The 25,735-nt window shown below is 46.0% G+C and overlaps 1 protein-coding gene across 3 annotated transcripts in view; it reads left to right on the forward strand.

Moving 5' to 3' along the window:
- LOC135242967 (corticotropin-releasing factor receptor 1-like) overlaps positions 1–25,735 on the forward strand; it is a 182,608-nt gene that overhangs the window by 89,621 nt on the left and 67,252 nt on the right. For all 3 annotated transcript variants that reach the window (XM_064314344.1, XM_064314343.1, XM_064314342.1), the window contains exons 5-6: positions 13,852–13,937; positions 24,077–24,183. In XM_064314344.1, the coding sequence (XP_064170414.1) occupies positions 13,852–13,937; positions 24,077–24,183 (193 nt within the window). The remainder of the gene's footprint in view (positions 1–13,851; positions 13,938–24,076; positions 24,184–25,735) is intronic.

Consider the following 25,735-nt stretch of genomic DNA (forward strand, 5'->3'; position numbering starts at 1 on the left):
TACGCTGTGTGTGCGTATTGCAGCGTCACCCGCGTTTCGATGAATACGGCTGGCGCTAATGCTAACTGCGGCGGCCCGTTCAATAGCGCTCAGCGCTCGGCACGCGATCGCAGCCGTCAATAACTGGCCGTAGCGTCAGTCCGCAGGGTGTCCCGTTGGCCGCATTGGCTGATTCACGATCCGCCCGGCCGATCGGGAGCCTGAAAGCTGCCCGCCCCGGCGCGCGTCGGGGCGCTGACTCAGCTGCTCGTTTTCAGGGTTTTAAAGACGCAGCAGCGCGACTTCGATGTTGCAGGACGGGGCTCGTGTTTGGAGCTGGCCATTCCAAATCGGGCCAAAAAATATTGATAAATTACAAATTAATCTCAAACAAAACCCTGAAAAAAAGGTGCCTGGCTGCTTGGAAGCTCAGGGATGGTGTTTGATTGGACCAGTTTCTGTAAAAAAACAGTCAAAAGTTTACCAATGTAGCAACAAGCTAACATATTTATAAACTTCTGGGTTTCCCCCCAGGAAACTAGTTAGAGGAGGGGAAAGTGTGGTGGTGTGAAACAGTGTTTGGGGCGGCGGTGTAGTATAATGGATAAGGAGCTGGTCTTGTAACATAAAGGTCACGGGTTCAATTCCCGGGTAGGCCGTTGTACCCTTGAGCAAGGTACTTAACCTGCATTGCTTCAGTATATATCCAGCTGTATGAATGGATGCAGTGTAAATGCTGTGTAGAAAGTTGTTGTGTAAGTCGCTCTGGATAAGAGCGTCTGCTAAATGCCTGTAATGTAATGTAATCGTGTGCTGGTGGACCTGGGAAAACAGGACTACAGAATGCCAGTTTTGTTAAATAGCAGTCCGTTTTATGAACAGCTTAACATAAGATTATGGAGATCTGAGCAGGGCTGTAAATTAACTTTTTTTTGCCAATTGCAGTGGTGCTAGTAAGGTAAAATTAAACTCTGTAGCACAGAGAAAAAATCATGGCACAAGGATTACTCCTGTGTGTGTGTTTGTCAGTTTATGTCAGGCAAAAATGTTCTAAATGTTCTTTCAGTCGGTACAGCTCGCATATTTTAATGGATGTGTTTGTTTATTTCTAGTTTTTTTGAATGGATCTGCCTCTGGTAGTGCAGTGCACTCACCAGCAGTGCACTGCCCTATCGAACAGGGAGCACATTACCTTGTGCCTACTACAGAGGAGCAATACCAGAACCCCTTGTGCCTGAAAGGGGATCCAAACAACGGGTGCCACTGGGGTTGTGTAGGGTGAGCGCAGTTCTGTGCAGAAGCCAGCACAGGCAGCACAGGCAGCACAGGCAGCCCAGGCAGCCCAGGCAGCACAGGCAGCACAGGCAGCACAGGCAGCACAGGCAGTTAGCAGCTCTGGGTAAATCTGTCTGTTTGAAAAGGCGCTTCATTGCCAGTGTGCGCACGTGATTGGATGGGTATGAGGAAAATGCGCTGGGTGTGTCTGGGATTGGTTGATTATGGAAGCGCGTGAGTTTGTGATGACTGAAGCCGACCATTGGTTGGCTCTGCAAGAATAACCTGGGAGTGTGGGGCAGGGGGCGTGGGGGTGGGGGGGGGAGCGGAGGGGTGTTTCTTTATTTTCCCACATTGAAGCTGGCAACCCAACTTAAGACCCTGTGCTTTTCCACACCACGAGGAAGCTGGTGACCGTGACAAGCGGGTCCCTGAAGAATAACTACACCCTTCAGCTGTGGCGGGTTTTTTTACGGCAGGGCTGCTCCTGTTCCGGTGAAAGGTTTTAACGGCCACCCCCGACAGACATGGCCGCCCCGGATTAAGTACTTAACGCAGAGCCAGCTTCTCGGTTTTCCCTGAACGCTGTCAGCGGGGCCTTAACACTCAGTTCCACTCTCCGCGTTCAGGGAACTGCGGCCGAAATGGCTTTGGCGGGTCCATGGCCGCTGTTTAGGGGTGTGGGCTGGTGGGTGATGAGGTGTGTGTGTGTGGAGGGGGGGGGTTTGCGTGGTCAGACCACTTCTGCCCCTGTTTGGACACTCCTTGAAAAAGACCACAGCCAATCAGAGGACTCCCCTGGGGATTCGACCTTTCCCCCGATGGAAAACTCGCCAGCTGTCACACGGTGTGGCGCTTGACGGACGAGTGAGAGCCCAGTGCACAGAGCCGCTTCCTTTACCCGGAGAGTTCATCTGCGAACTGCCGTCGCCCTCCCCTGTGTGTGTGTGTCTGTCTGTGTGTGTGTGTGTATGTGTGTGTGTGTGAGCTGCTGTCGCCGCCCCGTGTGTGTGTGTGTGAGCTGCTGTTGCCGTCCCGTGTGTGTGTGTGTGAGCTGCCATCACCCTCCCCTGTGTGTGTGTGTGTGTGTGTGTGTGTGTGTGTGTGTGTGTATGTGTGTGTGTGTGTGTGTGTGTGTGTGTGTGAGCTACCGTCGCCCTCCCCTGTGTGTGTGTGTGTGTGTGTGTGTGTGTGTGTGTGAGAGCTGCCGTCGCCCTCCCTGTGTGTGTGTGAGCTGTAGTCGCTCTACCCTGTGTGTGTGTGTGTGTGTGTGAGCTACTGTTGCCCACCCATGTGTGTGAGAGCTGCCCTCGCTCTAACCTGTGTGTGTGTGTGTGTGTGTGAGCTGCAGTCGCTCTCCCCTGTGTGTGTGTGTGTGTGAGCTGCAGTCGCTCTCCCCTGTGTGTGTGTGTGTGAGATTGCCTCGCTCCCTGTGTGTGTGTGTGTGTGAGCTGCAGTCGCTCTCCCCTGTGTGTGTGTGTGTGTGTGAGTTGCCCTCGCTTTCCCCTGTGTGTGTGTGTGTGTGTGTGTGTGAGCTGCAGTCTCTCTCCCCTGTGTGTGTGTGTGTGTGTGTGGTTGAGCTGCAGTCGCTCTCCCCTGTGTGTGTGTGTGTGTGTGTGTGAGCTGCTGCCTGGCAGGCAGGGTGAAAGAGACCGTTTTAAATCGCCTTTTAGCTTTGTCCCTGGCTGCTCCTGATTGGCCGTTTACTCCGTGCCAGTCCATGGTGCTTCACTGTCGCTCGTTCAAGCGGATGTTTGTATTTTTGGGTTATTCTCCTTTTGTGTCTGTCTGAGTTTTTTTTTGTGGCTTCCCCTGCCAGGGTATTGTTTCTGAAATGGCTCCTTATGTATTATTTTTTTAATAAAAACTTCTTAGTTACCCTTCCCCGCTGGTCCCTGCGATTCCTTCGACCACAGACGTCGCGTGCGTCCCGCTCGATCCAGACCACAGACGTCCCGTGCGTCCGCTCGATCCAGACCACAGACGTCCCGTGCGTCCGCTCGATCCAGACCACAGACGTCCCGCGCGTCCGGCTCGATCCAGACCACAGACGTCCCGTGCGTCCGCTCGATCCAGACCACAGACGTCCCGTGCGTCCGCTCGATCCAGACCCAACGTCCCGTGCGTCCTGCTCGATCCAGACCACAGACGTCCCGTGCGTCCTGCTCGATCCAGACCACAGACGTCCCGTGCGTCCTGCTCGATCCAGACCACAGACATCCCGCTCGATCCAGACCACAGACGTCCCGTGCGTCCTGCTCGATCCAGACCACAGACATCCCGTGCGTCCTGCTCGATCCAGACCACAGACGTCCCGTGCGTCCGCTCCATCCAGACCACAGACGTCCCGTGCGTCCGCTCCATCCAGACCACAGACGTCCCGTGTCTGTGGCTCAGACGCTCTCAAGCAGCCTTCTTTTCTCCGCAGGTTTGCTGTTGATATGGAAACTCATAGCTGTTGACATGTGCAGTCTTCGCTGTTGGCTCTTATACTCTTGGCTGTCAACACGTACACTCCTGGCTGTTTACATGTAAACTCTTAGATGTTGACACATTTACTCTGTGCTGGTTATATGCACTTTAACTTCATTTTCATTGTTTTATTTCACATCCAATGCGCTGGTGTACATAGCCAAAACAACCAAATTATGTGTGTGTTTGCGCGTGTCCGCGGCAGCTTTTAAGTTAACCGAGCGGCCGTTTCATTGGCTCGTTTGAGGAGCATGACCGTGCGGTTCTCTTAGGAAATAAAGCACAGGGTGTGCGTCTGATGGATGAAGTTCCCTGGGGTAGATTCTTTTGAAAATGCTTTTCAAAAAGTGCAGAAAAAGGTGGCATTGTAGTAGTTTTACACCAAAGAAGGAATTGTTTTTTGTTTTTTTCCATTTCCACGTTAATGCCAAATTAAAATATTGAAATTGTTGACTTCACCAATGCATTTAAATTGCTGATTACTATACAGTTTACCGATTACTACTACTGCTGATTACTACTGTTCATTCACCATCTGTAAAATAAAGTGTATGGTGTTTTACCAAAGAAAAGTGCATCTCTCTCTCTCAGAGATCCAACAGCACAGGCTGCACGCGTAGTGCCGTTGGTGTTACTGCAACAACAGCATGTGAAACTGTGCTCTTCCTCTGTGGTCTTCCTCACCTCGGGCGTGACCAGGGCGTGTGGTGGTGGGTGTAGCAGGGTTAGCGGGGTGCCTCTCTGTCTACCAAACCGGACCGTGCAGTTTTGCAGGTGGACGGGAGCCGGGAGGGAGTGGTTCTGATTTTTTAGAAAGATACCAGTTTTTATCTGATGTCGGGACAGTTATGAATTTATGATGGGCTTTCACATTTTAAGCTGTGTGAAGACAGAGTAAAACAAAAGGCCTAGTCCACCAGCGCACCCCCTGAGTGGAAATCCCTCAATAAACTATTGACATGTTTGTGCAGCACCCACTGTGGGTTCAATATTCATGCATGGAAAAATGTTGAACATGCAAAGCCAAATATAGCCAAATAAAGCTGTCAACTCCTATGATTCCACAATTAATAATAATAATAATAATAATAATAAAATAATTAAAATATAACATCAATGAAATACATATCAAGAAAATTCTAATTAAGGCCATTAGTTTGCAAGCTAATTTTGGTGATGTCGACCTTGCCAAATTGTGTTGGTGAAGGTCAAAATTATGACCTGCATTCAGTTGCATGTCAAAGTTAAGGATAAACGCTTTGCTGAATCCAGACCTTTGTCCCCCATGGTCAGCTGCACCATTATCAATTGTAAAAAAAAAAAAAAAAAATCATTGGTCGTATCTGGAAATGACAACAAAAGTACCTCATGATACATTAATCAAAACTTGTGACTGATAAAGGTCCCCGGAATGCTATTCTCTGAAAAAGATTTCGATTTCCCAGGTTGCAGGATCATTTTTCAACCTCCTGATAGTTCTTTTTTCTTTTTTATTGATTTCAGTTTTTGCTTTCTTTACTTTTTTAATAGCAAGGTCTTGCATTAGCTCTTTACAGAGCCGGCTTGAATCAATCGCATTTGATATTTATAGCTTTTTTTTTTTTTTGTACTCTACATCGTGCTGTTTTCCAATGGCACGACCTGAGAAAAGTATTTCGATTAATGAGCGGTTTTTTTGTCCCGACAAAAAAAAAAAAAAGTTCTTCGCGGGTTGTTTGTTTTCAGAAGGTTACTTTCGTTCACCCAGTTATGACAGTAGTGGCATGCAGAAGGGACGAGACGCTTTTTCACTTTTGTTATGCGAAGTCCGCGTCCGCGTTAATCTGCGGATGTCCTTTCCTTACATTACTGAAGTATAAATTATTTATTAAATATCTGTCAGTTGATTTTAATTAGACATTAAAACAGTCGTGTCTAATGAGGGATGATTTACCCTCTTGATGCCACATTAGATCCGAAACAGATGTTCATTTTTTTTTAAATAAAGTAATTAATATTCAATATTCATGCGGGGCTTTTTCTGTCAGATCGGTTGTCAGACAATAAACGCTTTCATTTTTGATATCACGCTAAGTGATTCCCTTTGAAAGGAATTTGCTTTGAAAGAGGGCGCATTTTAATGACATTTTGTGTTGATTGATTGGCAGACCTTCAGTGGAAATGAATGATGTCAGTGTAGAAACCAGAGCTTTGAGACTAACTGAAATGAAAAACGGGGCAAACCTGCATACTTTTCACGCTTTTACACTTTTTGATACGATGTTAGGAATTACCCGTTTCAGGAACCTTAAGACGAGCCGTGGTCTCGCATGAGAAGTTGCACGCCTCCCTCCCGGGAAATGGAATTGGAACAGCAAAGAGCCGTTAATTTTTTGAAATTTATTTTTAAATCAACACAACGTTGTGATTTAGTCACATGAGGCTTTGAGTCAGGTTAACCAGTTTAATTGGTTATGTGACATTTGCAAAGCACAGGAAGGGTGATCTACATGTGTGGAAAATTTTGTAATCGTAAAAAAAAAAAAAAATCGTGAACGATTTCTGGGTTCCTACACAGGTATCTATCAGGAAGTAAAAGAGCTTCTGTCTCCCGAAATCACCAAAAATGCATTTATGAAGAGTGAAAACAGTGGTCTTGTAGCCGAACACTGTCTGAATGCTGACCATGGCCTCTTCAATCAATAGCCTCTAATCACTTTTTGCAAACATCACGATTAAAAAAAAGACTGATTAATGTAAAGAAGTAATAATATCTTAAAGGCACCTTATTCCTGAATTTCCCTCCTCGGTCAGTGAGAACCTGCTCCTGAGCCCCAGTCCATTGTGTGTGTAATGCTCCTGTGCTTCTCTACATCCTCAGCTTGCTTATACTTCAGTGGATTTGCCTCTGGTCCATCCTGACCGGTACAACTGGTTCAGACGCGTGAGCGGTTCCAAAAGATTTGCGAGTGGACCGTGAATTGGTAACTTTATATACAGAGAGGCGTGAATACATGAAGCTTGTACTGAACTGGGATGTATTTTTTTGTGTATGATGTTCCTCTTCTGGCACTGAGAGGACTTAAGGAATAAGCTGCAGTTCTATCGTTATGAATTTTAAAGGTTTCTCAATGACATCTGCGCTTTCGGTTTCATCACCCTTATGTTCCGTTATGTTCTTACGACGAATCCTCTCATGAATTATTCAGCTGTAGCCAGCATTTCGTTCTTTTCTTCTTCCCTTTTTTAATGTAAGCAGTGCAGCACTATTTGTTTTTAAACACTCCACACTATGATGGCATTATAAACAGATTGAGCGAGTGATTGCCAAGTGTTTTATTTATTTATTCTGCAGTGCGTAGCGGTTCTGCAGTGCGTAGCGGTTCTGCAGTGCGTAGCGGTTCTGCAGCGCGTAGCGGTTCTGCAGTGCGTAGCGGTTCTGCAGTGCGTAGCGGTTCTGCAGTGCGTAGGAGTTCTTCAGTGCGTAGGGGTTCTTTCAGGCCTGAAAATAATTCTCGAGGAACCGCTGGTAATTCAGGAATGCAGTTCATGCTGGATGAATGTGAAAAACTGTCGTAAAATAAGAAGTGTTTAACTTTGCTGCGTTACTTTAAAGTTGTGTTATGAAAATTGTGTTTTTTTAGAATTGCAAGATTATAAACAGTTGAACAAAAAAAACTTATGGAAGGAGAACCACCAAACTATCGGTATTGGTATCACCATAGATGTTTCCCCCCAAACAATCAGAAATTGGTATCAGAATCGGCCGGAAAATGTTCATATCGGTGCATTCCCGATCAAGAGGTTTAGTTTTAAAAAGGAGAAAGTGATTTGAAAGTGAACTGTGAAAAAGAAAAAGCCAGTTAAAAAAGCTTGTGAAAGTCTAGCAGGGACAAACTTCTTTTGCAGATGCTTGGAAGAGTGTGGTTTTTTACAGACACTTTGACAGATTATACCAGACTGTGGCACTGGCTGTTCTCGCATACCATGGTCCACGGTTTTAGTCAGGGGCCACTGGTGTTCCTGCTTTTGCATTCTGATTGGCGGATTTTCTCGAGCCACGCCGTGATTCGCGCTTCGCCTGGGTTGTCTCGTTCCAGGTCGTCTGAGAGACTGAGAAACAACAGCTGATGCTTCTCGCGATGTTCCCGGGTCTGGCCCCAAAATGCATCCCATAATATTTTATTCTCAAGAATGACATGTTCCCCTCTCACTTTTTACCGTGTGAAAGGACAGAGCATCATTGAGAATTGCACTCATCACACCTGGTATTCTGGGGGAAATAAAGCACTCAGTTTTGTTTAATTACTCTGAATAAGGGTAATGTACTGTAAAATTGTAAACGCTGACCTCGATCATCCACTCCATCTTTTTTGCAGTGACTACTCCAAAATTGTGTTAACTCTACATTGTTGGGACAGGAATGTTGCCATTCTGAATATAGTTTGGGTCCAGCAGGACCTTATTTTCTTGTTGTTTGCGATATCGAATTCAAAAGTTTACGGACATTAGATGAAATGACTTCCATAAGACAACAATAAAATGTTCATTAGATGGCCTGAAATTGGTTATGAAATCCCCCCCCCCCCCACCCCCCCCGCCCCCCCAATTGAAGCCATCCATTCCTTAGTGAAAGAAATAACATCGCAGGACTGCTGTTATTTATTAAATGGAAGGATTGACATTGTGGCCTGTATAATTCCACCCTGGGGCCTCAGACAGTACTGAGGCTCGCCAACATCAACCAAATACATTAAAGCGCATAAACCCCTCTGGAATTTTTCCCAGACGACGTGTCCGTAAACATACTCATTTAATTCTGCGTTCCGTATTCCTTATAATTTTTCCCCTGTGTGACAGCAGGTCAAATTTTGTGATGATTTGTTGCTTTGGCCACAGTCACTCATGGATGCAAATTCTTTTTCATCCTATGCGTAACCAAACAAATCTGCACAAATAGAGGGGAATGTTTCGTCTTAAGCCCGTTTTGAGTCCGTATTTTATTGGGTATAAAATTCGGGATGGAAAAGTTCGTTCTGAGTAAACTTTTCCACTGTTGCGTATTGGCAGACATAGGGCTAGATTAAATGCCCCTTTCCCCCCCACATTGTACACATATTAAACATTCAAAGTTCTTGCAATTTTAAGTGAGAGTTTGAGAATTTTAATATTAGTTAAGACTTGTAAAGAATATGCATGTTACACAGTAACTATGTTGTGGAACCACATTTTTTTTTAGTTTTTTGTTGCTCTGGGACATTTTGATATCTTTCCCAGTTCACTGCATGGTTTGAGCCAAAATGGCAGGGAGATGAGCCGCAATGGTGCCAGTATAGCCTGCTCCCCCCCCCCGACGTTTTTAAGACTGATGAATGAGACGCTGGCAGTCTGCGCCTGGCGCTCGGCCCGGTGGGGTCTGTGCTTTATTATAGGGAGGGGGTCAGAAATCGACTCGGGGCCCTTTTTGGCGGGGGAAGTACCCGCCGTGCGGCGATGCACATCAGCAGCGAGATGAGGGAGGGAGGGGGGGGCGTTCGAGGTCAGCCTCGATACCTTTCCCTCGACAGCGCAAATGCCCCGGCCTGTTTGTACTCCCCTGGGCCGTCTCAGCACGGCCACACACCACCACAGCGCCTCCGACCCGAAACCTCAACCTCCCCCCCCCCCAACCTCCAACCGCAAACCACAGCGCCTCCGACCTGAAACCTCACCTGCCCCCCCCCTCCAACCTCCAACCACAGCGCCCCGACCCCCTCCCCCCGCACCCCACCTCCACCACCCTCCTCCCCTGAACCTCCCCAACCTCCAACCACAGCGCCTCCGACCTGAAACCTCAACCTCCCCCCCCCCCCCACCTCCCACCTCCAACCTCCAACCACAGCACCCCCGATCCCCCCCCCCCCACAGCCTCCCTCTCCCAGTCCCGGAAATTCCTGACGAGCGACGTGGGTAGGGGGTAGGTGTCTCATAGGGCCACCGCGAGGTGAAGTGCGTCTATATCTGGACGGGTCCTTGCCCCCGTCTGAATGAGTGAGTAACAGTCTAATTATAGCTATGACCAAGGGAGGGGGGGTGGGTGGGTCGGTGCGTATCGATTTGGTGCTCCGTACAGGAGCCGGCAACGAGAACAAAAAAGAAGTGAGCCAATTAGAATCCGAGCTGTAGCCGGGCCGCGCGCGCTAATGGAATCTCATTCGCGATAAATCGAGAGCGGCGTCCGCTGCCGCTGACGGCGATCGGCTCTGACGGATGTCGGGCCTCCATTTCCCAGCAGCCCCTGCCTCGCTGGCGTGGAGCTCGCTCAGCGTTCTTCCTCACAAACGCTAACGTCTGGCTAATTCGGCTCCTCGATGGCGGCGGGCTTTGCCAGTCTGCATGTGAAGGGGACAAAAATGATAATAAACTTCTTTTTTTTTTTAATTGCGTGCCAACGTTGAGGATGAATGTTGATTGAAGCCAGACCTATGGGTGGTCGATGAGCGAATGGACTGCAGGGCAGATGCCCGGGTTCACTGGCTAGGCACAGCGGGTAAAGCCATTGCGAATCACTTTAAAATGAGATTCCGTCATGGTGCAGTTTAATTTAATTTTATTTTGGCAGTTTTACCTCCTAAGACCTGGCAATTCATTTTTGTCCCCTGTAGAGGACACGTGCCTCTGGTCTTAATCTTTCAATCATAGCTGAAACCTACAAACGCTACAAAGGATGCTCAATAAAAATCAAATAAATAATTTTGAAAATATTTTCATTGCAACTTTTTTGGTAATCCAAGACACTTGTGTTATGTAAAAAAAAAAAAAAAGAAATGTTTTTAAATATTTAAACTTTTTTTATGCTGAGTCTCGGGAGGTCATGTGACTGTTCTCCCTTGTTTACGGATGGCTGGGAGGTCGTGACTGCGTTTATTCTGTCCGTTTCGCTTAAACTTGCAACGGTAAGCGCAGTTGGTGATGGGGAGCAGTGCAGCACAATCTGTACAGAGCTGGGCTCGCAACCTCAACTGTGCGCAGGTTTGACTTCCCCTGCCGTTGACCCTTTTGGCCACTTAAACAGAATCGCTTTAGTAAAAATCCAGCTGTATATAAGAGGACTGTATGTAAATTAAAAAAAATAAATAAAAAAAAAAGAATATTAGCCGAATTTGCTCTGGATAAGAGGCTGGGATAAATGTGTAAAATGTTAAATGTTTGTTGTGGAAAATGAACACGGTTATGAACAGATGACATTAGTTTGCTGAAGGCTCAGAGCTGTTTTGAAGCGGTGTGATGTTCTCCCGAAACCCAAGCGTCAGCGGGCCTGCTAGCAGCAGCGAGACCTCCTCACAAACGCAGGCTTCGGGGGCGACGTGGGAGAGGTCACCATGGTCACCCCCGCTTTATCTGAGTAACACAGACTGTGGAGAATCCTGGCCGCTCGACGGCGAGAGTTGGTCGAACGTACTGTTCTCTGTGTTCTTTTCATCCGTGGAACGATAACGATGTTTGACACATCACGAAAATACATCAACTTCCCCGCCCCCCCCCATTTGCCGCGTGAAGCCAGAACTGTGATTCAGTGGTTCCCTACCCCAGCCCCAGCCCCAGCCCCAAACTTAGAAACTTAGAACAGCCTCGAGAGCAAAACAGGATTATTATCCACATTCCCAAAGGAAAATCTGTATAATACGTGTATTTCAGAAATCATCATCTTTTTCTTCTTCTTCTTACTCTTATTCTTATTCATCTTCTTATTCTTCTTACTCTTCTTATTTTTATTCTTATTCTTATTTTTTCATTCTTCTTTTTATTCTTTTTACTCTTATTATTTTTCTTCTTATTATTATTAATTACTATTATTCTTCTTATTCATTATTGTTATTATTCTTGTTCTTATTATTCTTATTCTTATTTTTTTACTCTTCTTATTATTTTTTTTCTTCTTCTTCTTATTCATTATTATCATTCTTCTTGTCCTTCATTATTATTCTTATTTTTTATTGGCCCGCGCGTGCGGGAGCCAGAGCAGCTGTGTAATTTACGAGTCGCCGTGGTCTTTGCGTTTTTCGCGACCATCTGCATTTGATTCATTGCATAATTATCTGCTTTTCCATAACAAGTTTTTTTGCGAATTTGTCGTAAATCTTCTGACCACAGCCCACCAGTGCGTTTTTCTGCTGCAGATCGCCAGATGGCCGGCAGTCTGTATTTGTCCTTCTGTCCATTTGGAGGCGTTCCCGTCGCGGATAGTGCCACCGTACAGTTAGCTGGTGCTGCAGGAGTTTGGGGGGATAAATCCGATGTTTGCGATGTTTACATTTCCCCAATCGGGATTTCGGCCTGTCGGGTCTCGGTCTTAGTCCCGTGATCCCCGTCCTTCCTCTCCAGCATGTGAAAAGTAATTCTCTAAAGCGCTGGAAAGCGCTTTTGCAGGAACGCTGTGCCAATCTGGCCAGCTGTCAAGGCATTTCTGAATCGGAGATTTAAGGCTTGGTTGTTCTTGTGAGCTTAATCCTCTTAGATTGGTCTTCTAGATGATTCATTATTAAATAAACGATGATTCATTAATGTCGACATTCAGAGTGCCGTATAAGAGCTTCTTGTGTTGTATTGCATTATTATTGTATGAATTGCCTATTGTTGCTATTAATTATCGTTTCGGGCTATTATTATACGTTATTATGTCATGTTGTTGTATTATTGTTTTGTTATATGGACGTATTATTTTATTGTCGCGATTGGCCACGCCAGGGTGGTGGGGGAACAAATTATGGGGAAAATAGTTTTATCAGCACTTGAATATGAGATTTACACTGTGCTTTGAACACAGTGCAACTGTGGGACACTTGTGACCAATTGAGAGGTCACTATATATGAGAAGAATAAGGGTGAGAGATAAGAGTTTATAGTGTGTTTCTCACTTCTGTCTTCCTAAAGTAATTATTTATTTTATTCTTTTTCCTTGCCTATTCTTGGACAGCTTGGATTTCATAAAGCTCGGACTGGCCAGCCATTTTCAGAATATGGCAGTTAAATGCTGTAATAAATTCCAAATGTATCCTCTCTACACTCTGTGGTACAAGCGCAGAGATCGTTCTCTGGAATCATGGGAGCTGTAGTCCTCAGTTCATTCTTTTAAATGATTGGTAATTAGTTGCGGTGGATCCTGATTTTGTTTAGGAAAGAGAAATCACCTGCCTCACAACTGCTTAAACCAGATTTTAGCATTTAGTTTCATGTGAATATCAATGCTCAAACTGCGATTTTACAAAAAAATCACCCATAAACCCCTGCTTTTCAACTTCATTTTCCCAACCATGTTGGAGACACATTTATAATTGGGCATGTGTGTAGTATAAAGCTAACACTGACCTGTAGTTTTTTTTCTTTTTCTTATTATCAAAGTTACTTCACGCACATGGTACTCAGATAAAAAGAAAGTCTATCTACAGCTGCTTAATCACAGCAGTCGGGAATGATACTGCATATTGGAGTGATAGAAAAATGAGCCTTCATTAAACACACAGGAAGAGATGATGTGTACTCTCTGACATGAATAAATCATCATGTTGTGCTTCTACCTGTGATTAAAAGCTGATTACACCTCTACCTTTTACGGGGGCTCGTTAAATTCATTAACGGTGTGACTTGCTCGTTTAAAGGTTTTTATTTTTGTACCGTTTCTCCTTCCTCTTGCTGATGAGCCTTCACACCTAACTGTAGCAAAAAAAAACAAAAAAACACAAAATGCAAAAATTGGGGGGGATTAAGATTATTTTGCAAAATGTATACTATAATGGCATCGTGTGAATTACAGGTTGCCTGGATGTTGCTTCAGGTTGCCTCATGGGATGAGTCACTGAAGGGATGAGTCATTTCCCAGGTAGACACCTCACTGAAAAGAGCTGCCTGAACTGCGAGAGAATACCTGGTGTCAGGACTCTCCTAACATGCGGTGCCGGCTTGGAAGGCTGACGGAGGAGCGCTTGAAAGAGACGGGCTGTCGTTTGCAGCCCCGCTTTGTGTGTGTGTGTGTGTGTGAACGGTCTGGTGCGCGTTAGGCACACGCCAAGGGGGAGCACGTCAAGAGGAGAAGGACTGTTGCTAGGAGACGGCTGTCAATCAAATTTCCATCTTTTTTTCTTTTTTTTTTTGTTTGTTTTTTAACAGACAACGTGTACCGGGAGTGCCTCCCGAACGGGACGTGGGCGATGAAGGGGAACTACTCGCAGTGCCAGGCCATCCTGACCGAGGAGGTACGGTAGGCCCGACGGGGAACGCCCGGCCAACGAGTTCTGCTTCCCAGGGAGTGCTTCCGGAACGTTCTCTGAATGTTGCTTTTTAAACGATAATGCGCCTTTAGTTGGTCAAAACAGGGGCTGGCACCTGGAGCGGCCAATGAAATTCCAGAGCTGGCCAGTGCCCACCCCCAGGCTACCTCATTGGACACGCCCCTGTTCTCCATTTTAATAAATGTCGGTCTACCTGTCAGTGTCTTTAGTGATTAGGATTGAAAGGCTGGCACTGGTTGAATCTCACAGGAAAACGGATATCCACCCCCACTCTCCCCGCCCCCCCCCCCCCCCCCAGGCAGGCGACGCTGGGTTTTCCTCCAGGCTGTAGCTTTATCATGGGAAAGGGGGTTTAGCATTGTAGCCATTGATGTCATCTCTTCCCTCCACCCCCCCCCACCCCAAACACGCCATTTGGTTGTTCACAGCAGCATTGAGGCGGATGACAACCAGTTATTAAAACAAGCGTTTGATCCAGCTGCTGGGTAGACTGTGGCTCCAGCGCGGGACAGGACGGGGAAGGCTGCAGCGTTTGATGCCAGTCTTCCGATGATGTCACTGCAGTAAATTGAATTCCAGTTATGTCAGAATACAAAACGATGCTATTCTGCATGTCGTACGCAGAGCGTAGAGGATCGTTCATACGATCATACGACCCACACAAGCCCCCAGGAACACATTATTCTCGCCAGCTCGATCCGTCCCTCCTCCCGCACGACTTTGTGTCTTTTTATGGTTTCGCTCCGCTGGCTCAAAGCACTGTTGCAAATATTTTCAGCACTACGGTAAAAACATTTTTTGTAGGGTCTGTGGAGAATGACAACATTATAGAACATTGTTGTTGTTTCTTTTCTTCTGTACCCCCACCCCCCCCCCCCCTTCCCCTAACCCAAATTTCCCAAAAATATTTATGTAAAAATAATGCAGTAATGCATTTTAATGATGTGAGACTGAAAAAATCGCAGGCAAGTTTTTTGTTTTTGTTTTGTTTGTTTTTAAACTACTTTCCACCGCCTGAAAATGTTTTAGGCTCATGAAGGGGTTTCCTTCGATTTCTCCCGTGCAGCACAGAATTGCTCATGATAGCTAGGAAAAACAAAAAAAAAAAACTGTACGCAAAGCATGGTGGGTGATTTCTGTGGCATCTGTCAGAAAGGTAATGAGTTCATTCTGTTTCTTCTCTGTCAGCAATATCTTGATTTATCTTCAGGGTTGAAGTACAGGAATAATGAGCAGCTTATGTGTTGTGGTAAAAAATAAAAAGCAGGGACCATATTTTTTAAAAGATGGTGTTTACAGTGCTGGGTTTTTGTACTGGTACCTGCGTGTTTTGGTCCGGGCAAAGTCTGATATTGAAACTGCAGTGGTTTTCGCCCTTTTAGTCTTTATGTATAAATAAAAGTGCTCTAAAATATAAACCGTAGCGCCAACAGTGATCATCGAGGATCTTATTGCCCAGAACACCAGGGTGATGCTGGACTGCGTGACACAGCACATCAGTTGACTTCAGTCTTTTATTATCCCGGACAGATTTTGAAATGTAGGTCTGAACAGAGTAAATATTTAATATGATTCTAAATAAAGAAGGGATAGGGGTCATTTAAGAGGAGAGAGAGATCAGGATGAGAACACTTTTTTTTATTGCTAAGTAGTTTGCCAAACTACATTAACTACGTTAGCGCCCAAAATAAAACTGGCAGTTACCGTTAATTCAGGCACCACGCAATATGAGAGAAGCCATTTACCCTTGTGCCAGTACAGCAGCTGTAAATCGGGATAAAAAAAATAATAAAAAAATACTCCTAAGCATTATAAAATGCCGCATACAACACAGTAAAATGTATAAAAGTAGTCGTTTTTGGGGTTTTATTTTATTTTTTTTTAAGACGCAGCTGCCGTTCAGGTCCCCTGAAGGTACTGTGATGAAAAGACTGCGATGGTCGTTAGGGTTAGGGTTAGGTCTGCGATGGTCGTTAGGGTTAGGGTTAGGGTTAGGACTGCGATGGTCGTTAGGGTTAGGGTTAGGGTTAGGTCTGCGATGGTCGTTAGGGTTAGGGTTAGGTCTGCGATGGTCGTTAGGGTTAGGGTTAGGGTTAGGACTGCGATGGTCGTTAGGGTTAGGGTTAGGGTTAGGTCTGCGATGGTCGTTAGGGTTAGGGTTAGGTCTGCGATGGTCGTTGACAAACGCCATAGGCGCCAATCTCGCGATGCCCGCGGCAGCTGGGTTCTGATGCAAGTGTGACACTAGTGACGAAGCCACTTCCCCCTCCTCCTCCTCATCCTCCCTCCTCCTCATCCTCCCTCCTCCCCCCGACGAAGCCACATCCCTCCTCCTCCCCCCCTCCTCCTCATCCTCCCTCCCCCCCTCCTCCTCCCCCACTCTCCTCCCTCCTCCTCCTCATCCCCCCTCCTCCTCCCTCCTCCTCCCCCTCCTCCTCATCCTCCTCATCCTCCCCCCTCCTCCTCCCTTCCCCACCCCCCGTCGTTGCGGCCCTATTGGGGGGGGGACTGCCCGCTCTCTCTGCCATCTCGTCCCTGTGGGAGAGGAACGGGATGAATATTAACGTCCGTTCATCGTGGAATGGGGGGGGGGGGTAAGGACGGGAAGAGTGCAAATCCGAACCGCCGCCAAGAAATGGCGAGGATTCCGAAGGCAAGTCGCCGCGAGATGTAAAGTTTGGCGGTGTTCGGGGGGGAACACCTCGTTCCTCAGCCCTGTGTGTCGGGGGTGAAATGAGCCCTGACCTCCTGGCACTGGGAGCTGGATATCCAGGTCAAACAGGTTCTGAGCGGGCGGGGGCGGGGGCGGGGGCGGGGCGGGGGGGGACGGGGGGTTGGAACCAGAAATTTCGTCATTCCACCGTCAGGCTGTTGCTAATGGGATGAAAGGTGGTGACTAGGGGACCACATTTTGGCGGGGCATAGATAAAAAAAAAAAAAAGGGGGCCTCCCTGACATTCTTTCAGGGGAGCCCGAATTCCTAGCTGCACCCCTGATCTCACCATATCCTCTTGACACAAAATCTCCTTTTTTTCATTTATGATTACATCTCAGACGTCCGTAAGCTTGGGGGAAATGCCACAAATCCTCCTGACCTGGCAGAGAAAAAAAATGTTTACATTTTTTGACAAGCTGTAATACAAGTCTTGGATAACAAAAACACATTGCAGTGAAAATATTCTCAAAAATATTATACATTTTTATTGTCCCCTGTCGTGTAGGTTTTGTCATAGCATATAATACATGCGTAAGTTACTTGAGATGAAGACCACGGACTCATCTCCCCTACAGGGGGTGAATATGAATCGGTCTTAAAAGGAAAACACATCTCACTGACCTGGATTTAGTCTACATTTGTCCATAACTCTGCCATAACTCATGATTAAATTCTAACTGGCATTAAAAAAAAATGCCATCCCAACAGTTTGGGTTTATTTTGGTGATAGGTGAACTGACCAAGCATTCTGAAAATAATAATAATAATAATAATAATAAAGATTATACTTTCATCAGTCAGCAGCAAAATTAAAGGGACAGTTCACTTTCCTGGGGCTTTTAAAAATATATTATTTTAGCTTTTCTGTATGTTTTCAATTAGGTCAGTTTGTGTGTGCAATTAGGGAAATTTTTGATATTTAAAGAATTTTCTTTACAATGGCAGGTATTGGGAATTCTTGTGGTATGAAGCATAAAAATACACTTCAGAAAGCAGGTTATGACTTCAGAGGTTGCACAAATATGTATATTTACCATCAAAAAAAAGATTTTTAATGTTATTTTTGAATTTCTCCTGGCAGCTTAAACTCGGGACAGGAAAGAAATTGGAGACGGTAATGAAAACTGATATTTATGTTTATAATGGTGAATAAATGATGTGACCCTGTGTTCACATGTACAGCCTCTGGAACATTACACGCTGTAGAAGCTGCTTTGGAGTTAGAAGGAGACTTGCTTCAGACTTCTTGTTTTGACTCATGAGTGAAAACAAGTCCGTAGACATCCTCTTGCACAAACGGTGCTTGTTCTCCACAAACCGCACACAGTCCATGTAGTGGGAGCAATGATGCTGACCAACACACCTGCCAGGTATTTTTTTTTTAAATTAGGCTCTTTTCTCTGTATTCTGTTTAATACACGTGTGATGCACATCAAATATTTCAGGCGCTAAACTTGGTGAATTTATATGAAGTCTTTTGGTTTAGCCTGGCCAAGCTATTAAAAAAATAAAACGAGACTGAAATCTGTCCAGCTGGAGCTAAGGGGGAAATTGTTCTCTGTGCCAGAGGTACCCAATCGTGTGCTGTTGAGGGCCAAGTGGTTTTCGTGCCAGTCAATCAGAGCCCTTGCTGCACCAATTAACACACCTTCAACCAGAGAGGGCGGGAGCTAATCGGTGGAATCAGCAGGCGCTGTGATTGGTTGGAATGAAGTCCTGCAGACTCTTGGCTCTCCGTGGCACCTGACTGGGCTCCACTGGTCTGTGCCAACACTCCCTTTGAAACGGGCCCCAAAAGCAGGTGGAAAAGCACACAATGTAGGCGGACCACGTTGACCAATGAAACGCCACGGAATCGTCGCAGTTATTTTTTCCGGGTAGATGTTTGGCGGCTCAGAATATGATGTCTTCTGTTCCATTTCGCTATCAATGATGTTAAGGGTTTTTCCCGCCCCCCCCCCCCCCCCCCCCAACACTTACGTAGTTTTGCAAGTTGGAAAATAAGAAATGTAATTGCTCGGTTTCCCGGTGACATGAAGAGAATGGAAAAACCACGAAGACGCTGTAATTGGATTTAACTTGTCGGCTGTTTGTTGAATAAGTCAACAAGGTACCTGTACCTTGGAGAAAGCGAAGCACAGGATTTTAAGATCTTGAAACCGCAGTTGAAACGGATGAAATTATTTGGGAGAACAGAATGTTAATTACCATATATACTGTTTAAACCTAATACAAGATGTGGAGGGTTGTTTTTCTAAAACAGCCTGTCATGTCTTCTTGAATTTAAAGGTACTGCATGGCATCTTATTGTTAATTGTACATTGTTTTTGGTTACATTTCTGGACATATGTTCTGGACATACTAACTCCTCTTAATGGCTGTATTGTAAATAGTTTTGTGCAGTTTGTCTACCAGAATGAATTTCAGAAATTAAATATAAATCAATGGTTTAAAAAAATGTAGTTAATTCCAATGCAAACATTAGAATATTTGTGTAACCAGACAACTGCAAATTTTCAGCCAAACATTTGCACTTTGATACTTTTTAGTCTTTTTGAAAATATCCCTCGCCCCTCTTGCGTAATTTTCATTGCATGAATAAATTTCCTCCTCTCTAACAGCTGCTTGGTCACAAAAAACGAGCCAGCCAAATTTAAAGCTGCAGCATCGCGGCCTAAAATTCTGAACCAGCTGTCAACAGAGAGATCACTTCCTCCTGAACGTCTAAGAGGCGATGTTTGGAAAATGTTTGGATTACATTTTGGATGCATGGGAAGACTCAAGGACGCATAACGTCCTTAGCAGAAGTCGCAAAATGGAGATTTGATATCGCACAACTCTTTTTTTTAATATGCATCCACTTCTGCATCCGGCAGAATTAGCAGGGATGGACGAGTCCGATTCACCTGTGTGTGAACGGTCACGCCAGGCCGTTTGTTCTCCTGCTCCTCCACATGCTCACTGAGTGCCAAGGTGTCATCTGATCTTTAATGCCCGCAGTGAGTCAGGACCTCAGTTTAAAGCCTCATCCAAATAATAGGGTCTCCTACGGCACAGTGTCCCCATCACTGCACTGGACCCGAGGGAAGAACGACCCCTACTGGCTCAGCGACACCACTTCCAACAGAAACGCTGTTTACCAGGAGGTCTCCCATCCCAGCAAAGTGCTTCCATGCTGTTCCGCTTGTCAAATGGCCTCAGAGTCGAGAGGAACCATATTCAGGCCTGCTCCCCTTCGCACGGGGACATTTGTCTGTACCTGGCCACCAGGGGGGATGGCAGCCATTCCCTGCTCCTGCACACCATGCCCGCCGGGCCCTTATCCGCGCTGTAAAACATGGAAAAGCACTTCGCGAAACTCGTCTCTCACATCTACCGAAGAGGATCCGGAGAGACGCCAGGGTTCGAGGTGTTGCTATAGCGCTCTGCCCCCCCACTCCCCCCCGGTCCCCAAGCTGCCCTGTGCCAATGACGCTACCCCCAACCGCCCGCCAACGTTTTAGCGCATTTCGGGTCTGGAGACAGACTGTCAAAACCACCGAGGACTGGCGATGGGAAAAAAATAAAAAATAAAAAAATAAAAAAATGCGAATGGCTTAAACTGTTTTGGCACCCAGTGTGTCCCTCGGGGCAAGACTGTGACTGTGAGGGAGATTAACAGGGAAACGAAGCGCTCTCCCAAACAATAACTGGCTGAAGCTGCCGACGTGGCCCCGTTTAATTAGTGTGTGACTCCTTTCAGTACCTCCATTTCAGTTCCGTTCTTTATTGCCATGCCAACGCAGTTTATTGGAATTTGCCTAGTGACCTGGTGAAAATAAATCCCTTCACATACAGTAGTGCCCTCAAGGTAGAATAAAAGCCATTAAGATAGAACAAGATCATTAAGATACAATAAAGCTGTTATGATTCTCTTGGGGATAATAACTGCACTGTCGCTGGTGCCTCCGAGACAGAACCCATTGTCCAAGGACCCACAGAGCCAGACTAAATGATATGTTTTGCATGTACCGTTTTATCAGCCTGTGAAGCTAAGCTGAAGAATGGCACATTGCACTGTTTATAAGACGAACACAACGTTCCATTTTGAGCCTTTGTGGGAGAACCTGATGATGAGTCAGCTGGTGGCTGTGAATGAGAAGGCTGCTCAAGCTGTTGTGTCGGGTTGGTCCAGGGGATTCTGGGTAGAATGAAGTACTGGGGCAAGCGGCCTGCATTGGCACCTCAGCCCAACCCAAACAGAAAAAGCAATATATTTAAATATATCAGGGAAATTCAAAAATCTATTTAAATATACTGTATTAATTTATGCATATTACACAATATATATTCAAATATTTATAAAACTATTAATGCTTTGTGTACACATGGCTAAATATTACTATATTATTATATTTAAATCTATGTAAATACGTCTAATAAATATGCAAAAGCAGCCGATTTTGAATGTGAATATATTTGCACCATGTATGATTTAAATGATTATGATTAAATGATATGATTTAATATGTGTAATAGATACATTAAAAGAAAACGAGTGCATATATTGAAAGGCATGTATTTCCCATATATTTCCATATATCGTTTTTCCATATGGGAATATAAACCTGGGTCCCCGGGCCTGGGCGCAAGCAGCCTCCGGTCTCCCCTCTCACGAGGAAAAAATAAATAAACTGAGCGCTTCCGTCCCGAGGCAGATTTTGGGACAACCTGGCGCTCGGACCCGGGTGCTGATCTCTCTGGCGTTCGCGGCGAGATCGCAGCGACATGGCACGCCCCGCATGCGCGCGCCGCTCTTCCGTAGCGGGACAATGACGGATTTCGGCGGGAACCGCGACTGAAGCGTCCGAAGCGAAGCCCGGCCCGTCGTCCTCGGCGGCTCGATTTAAGACGGACGCCGCGCGGCGGCGGTGGCGCCCGCGCGCTCGTCACGGAAACAGATGCGCCTCCCGCGAGCGCAGCCGGTCGAACGCGGGTCATCGCCCTCGCGCACCGCCGAGAGCTTTATTTTAGTTTCGATGAATACGCAGCCCGCTGTTACGCAGACGCAGAAACTCACGCAGACATACCCCAGGGGAGGGGCAGGGGGGGGGGAATGGAAATAAAGAAGTCTCAGTTACAGAGCCTTGTACTGTAACCCCCAGGACGGTTCCAACTGTTTAATTAAACACAGAGAGCCCCGGAACGAGGACGGCCGTCCCAACTCTGTGCTCCGAACATCTGCTCCCGTGGGCCACCATTAAAATATTCATGTTGCCGGGAAGCTCTGCCCGTTGTCGGGGTATTAAGGTTTGTGTCACTGCGGGGAGGCCTATGTAAAGTGATATTTTTGTGAGCGGGGTTGGGGGTGTTTGCACCTGGGGGGGGTCATTTTTTCCCCTTGGCTGGCCGCTCGTCACACCATAGATATCCAGATGCGACAGATTTCACTGGTGGGAGTGTGCCAGTCCAGGTTACTGCTCTGTCTTTCCCCCCTTTGGGCGTTTGCAAGCCTGGTACCTGCCTGCAATGCATTGGCCTTTTCTCCTAATGCCATTTCATCTGCAGCACCACAGTGCAATCTAAAAAACGTGGGGGATTACTTTTGAGCTGATCCAGTGAGTCCGTCAAAGTTGGACGTGGAGCGGAGGGAGGTGTGCCCCCCTAGTCGTGCAGTTTCTTTCTCATTTTCTTGGCCATTCTAATCTAGAATTGAGCGGGATCGTGCAGTGAGAACGAGGCGGTTCCAGTTAGAGTGGGCCGCTCACACGGTGGCTGAGTGCCTTCTTTGACTGTTTCAACGGTACCCGTCTAATCCTGCTACTGTGTGCACTAATGAACCTAATCTCTATCCTGCTACTGTGTGCACTAATTAACCCTTTTGGAGAGTAGGTTTTTTTTCTCCCCCAGAATTCTAAGTCACGTGTTCTAGAACTCCATTGCTTTCAATCACCAGTAGTGACTGTGACATCAGTGTCGGAATGTTCAGTTAAGAACGTTCTGAACACATGTTTGTGATCCGGCTTGCAGAAGCACAGAAGGGTTGGAGATGAGGAATGGGGAGGTGTGAAGCCATTGGCCGTCAAAAAATTTTTAAAAAGTAAAAAAAAAATAGGGGGATGAAAGGGAGATGAAAACAGTAAAAACTGGGGAAAGTTTCTCCTCTGCAGTCTCCCGCTGGCTAAAACAACATATCCTGGAGCGTAAAGGTCTGCAACACTATGTTGAATAAAGGTCACAATTATAGGAGCAATAGGTGGAGAGAACCCCGCTTTTTAAAAAAAATTTTATTTTTATTTTTTACTAATTTTCCAATTAGAATGGTCTAATTCCTCCAGCCAATTTATTTGCACTTGCACTTTAATGTTAGGCTATTTTTAATTTAACAATTAATTTAAAAACTGAGGCTGCTTGGTGATATTCAGTCAAATATGAAATATCAGTAATGTCAATTGAAAAATATTATGTAAATACTGTATATATTGCATGTCTATAAACACATAAACAGTTAAGGATTAATACACTCATGTTCTATGAGGGACAGTGTGTTTTGGCATTCACAAAATCACTGTTTCAATCTGGTGTGCATGCAACCGTGGTCATTTATTAATTACGTTTGCCCAGAAGTTATTTTTTTAATGAAAGAATCTCCTTCCTGTGAATATCATAAAATACCATCAGCCTGAATTTTATCTGCTGTTCCCCGGGCCGCTGGAAGGTATAGGACTTCTTGTGTCTGTAATAGATTATTTTTATTATTAAATTATTATTTTAAGTGTTGGGAACACGGCAGCGAATGGTAACATATCCCGGCAGAGTCAATACTGCAGGTAATGGAGACCAAAATAAGTGCAGGATTATTAAATGCAATTAGCCTTGCCAGATAAAACGATTCCTCTAATTGATTTTTTTGTTGCGTGTGTGTGTGTGTGTGTTTGTGTGTGTGTGTGTTTTTTGTTTGTGTTTTCCCACGTATCATTACCATCGCTGAATTTGAATGTGTTGGAACGGAGAGATATGTGAAAGTTCTCCCTTATTTTCAAGTGCTCGGTGTGAATTTGTATTCGCGTTGTGTGCGTTGAGGAATTTTCCTAGATTAATTCGCCAAGCTGTTTCGTCGAGAAGAAAAAGAAAGGAATGAATGTGCTTGCGTTGAATAGTGAGGCAAAGGCTTAGAATCAATCAACGGTTTTCTGAAAATAGTGTTTTTTTTCTCACCTTGACATTTCGGTGTGTCAGTTTTGCTCATTTCTGACCTTGCCAAAAACTGTGTTTTTTTTGCAAAGATAAAAGGAAAGCGAACAAAAGCCATTTTAATTGTGAGTGAAATTGAATGGATACTGGCTGGACTGAAGGAGAAAATGTCAGCCGTGTGGCATTTCCTTTGTTTCTGTTTCTGTTTCCGCAGAAGAAGAGCAAGCTGCACTACCAGATTGCCGTGATCATAAACTACCTGGGCCACTGCATCTCTCTGGGGGCCCTGCTGGTGGCATTCCTCCTCTTCATGCGCTTGAGGTAAGACCCACAGGCTTTTATAACGACCCTTATGTGTACCCATAATCCTCCTGGCCTGCATCCGTAGTGGAGCAGGCCACAAGCACCATCACCTCCATCCCACCCCACCCCCCCACCCCCCACCCAAAAAACAATTCAGACATCGAAGGAACGGCAGGTGCTGAAAGGGGTACATTTTGGTCATAAGGAGGGTCTTTCTTGACCAGGGATTTTGGGGCCCCATCATTTCATTCACATTGGGCTTCACCACCCTTGGCTCCCCCATCTCTGTACATTTGCAGCACAATTTTTTGAGGCCCCCCCTGTCAGTCAGGGCCCCTGGAATCATCCTTACTCGCCACCGCCCCCGACACCCGCCTCAATCAGCGTCCCTGTAAGGGGGGTCAGTGAAAAACCCTAAGGGGTCGTTATGTTGGCCCGAGGAGAAGATTCCGGTGACGTTTATGTTGAGTATCTGACGGCCCTGTTCTGTTTTTAACCGCTGTTTTCGTGTCGTAAGCTGATTAGTCTGCTTTCTGCAGGGCACCGAACACAAGATAGCATCACAGCGTGTCACCACTGAACTCCGCAGATAAAACCCTCAGAGCATTCAGCAGTGCAGATTAAGATCTGCGCGCATCGCGGCGCCGCCCAAACTGGTTTGGAGTTCGCGGCGCGGGGTCGTGTGGTCGACGCGCTTCGCGTGGAAACTTCGGATTCACGGTCCGCGGAATCTCTGGAATCCCCGGGTTCGGGTTCACCTGTGTGTTCGCGGTCACGGGCGGAGTGCCCAGTGAGTGCAAAAATTACCTCAAATGACCTCGACAGGAGGTAATCTGGGAGCCCAAATATAGTCGGCTGCTTTTCCTCTTTGAAAAAGGACTGAAAACATGGCAGTCTCTGCGCGATACTGCATTTTCTCTCCGACAGAAGCCTTTTTTTTTTTTTTTTTTTTTTGCCATGCCCGGAATAAAAAGCACCTGTTCTTACTGCTTGCCGGCATTTCCGGCGTGTAATTAAGTTAGAAAGCTGCCTGCACACGAGGTTAACTCGGTGCCACTGCCTGCCACGGGGGAGCTGTGTATTAAAATGGCTCCAGTTCCTACACGGATCACCCAAAATAGATGCAAGTGCCGTAAAATTGAAACGCGTGTGCTGGAGTACAGGGGGCCAAGAACAACAGAAATCGTGTCGCCGTCTAAATATTTATGCGCCGCGCTGTGCTTCCGTGTGAACTGATTTCCTGGCTGGTGGCCAGGAAAGGTGCACTCTGTATGCAGCTCCACGTGAGCTCTGATTATAAGCCTGCGATTGTAAACACTGGCACTGTAGAATGGGCACTCGATTATAAACACTGGCACTATAGAATGGGCACTCGATTGTAAACACTGGCACTATAGAATGGGCACTCGATTGTAATCACTGGCACTGTACAATGGGCACTCGATTATAAACACTGGCACTATAGAATAGGCACTCGATTATAAATACTGGTACTATGGAATGGGCACTCGATTATAATCGCTGGCACTATAGAATGGGCACTCGATTATAAACACTGGCACTATTTTGT

Source organism: Anguilla rostrata, chromosome 17 (assembly GCF_018555375.3).
Source record: "Anguilla rostrata isolate EN2019 chromosome 17, ASM1855537v3, whole genome shotgun sequence".
NCBI lineage: Eukaryota > Metazoa > Chordata > Actinopteri > Anguilliformes > Anguillidae > Anguilla > Anguilla rostrata.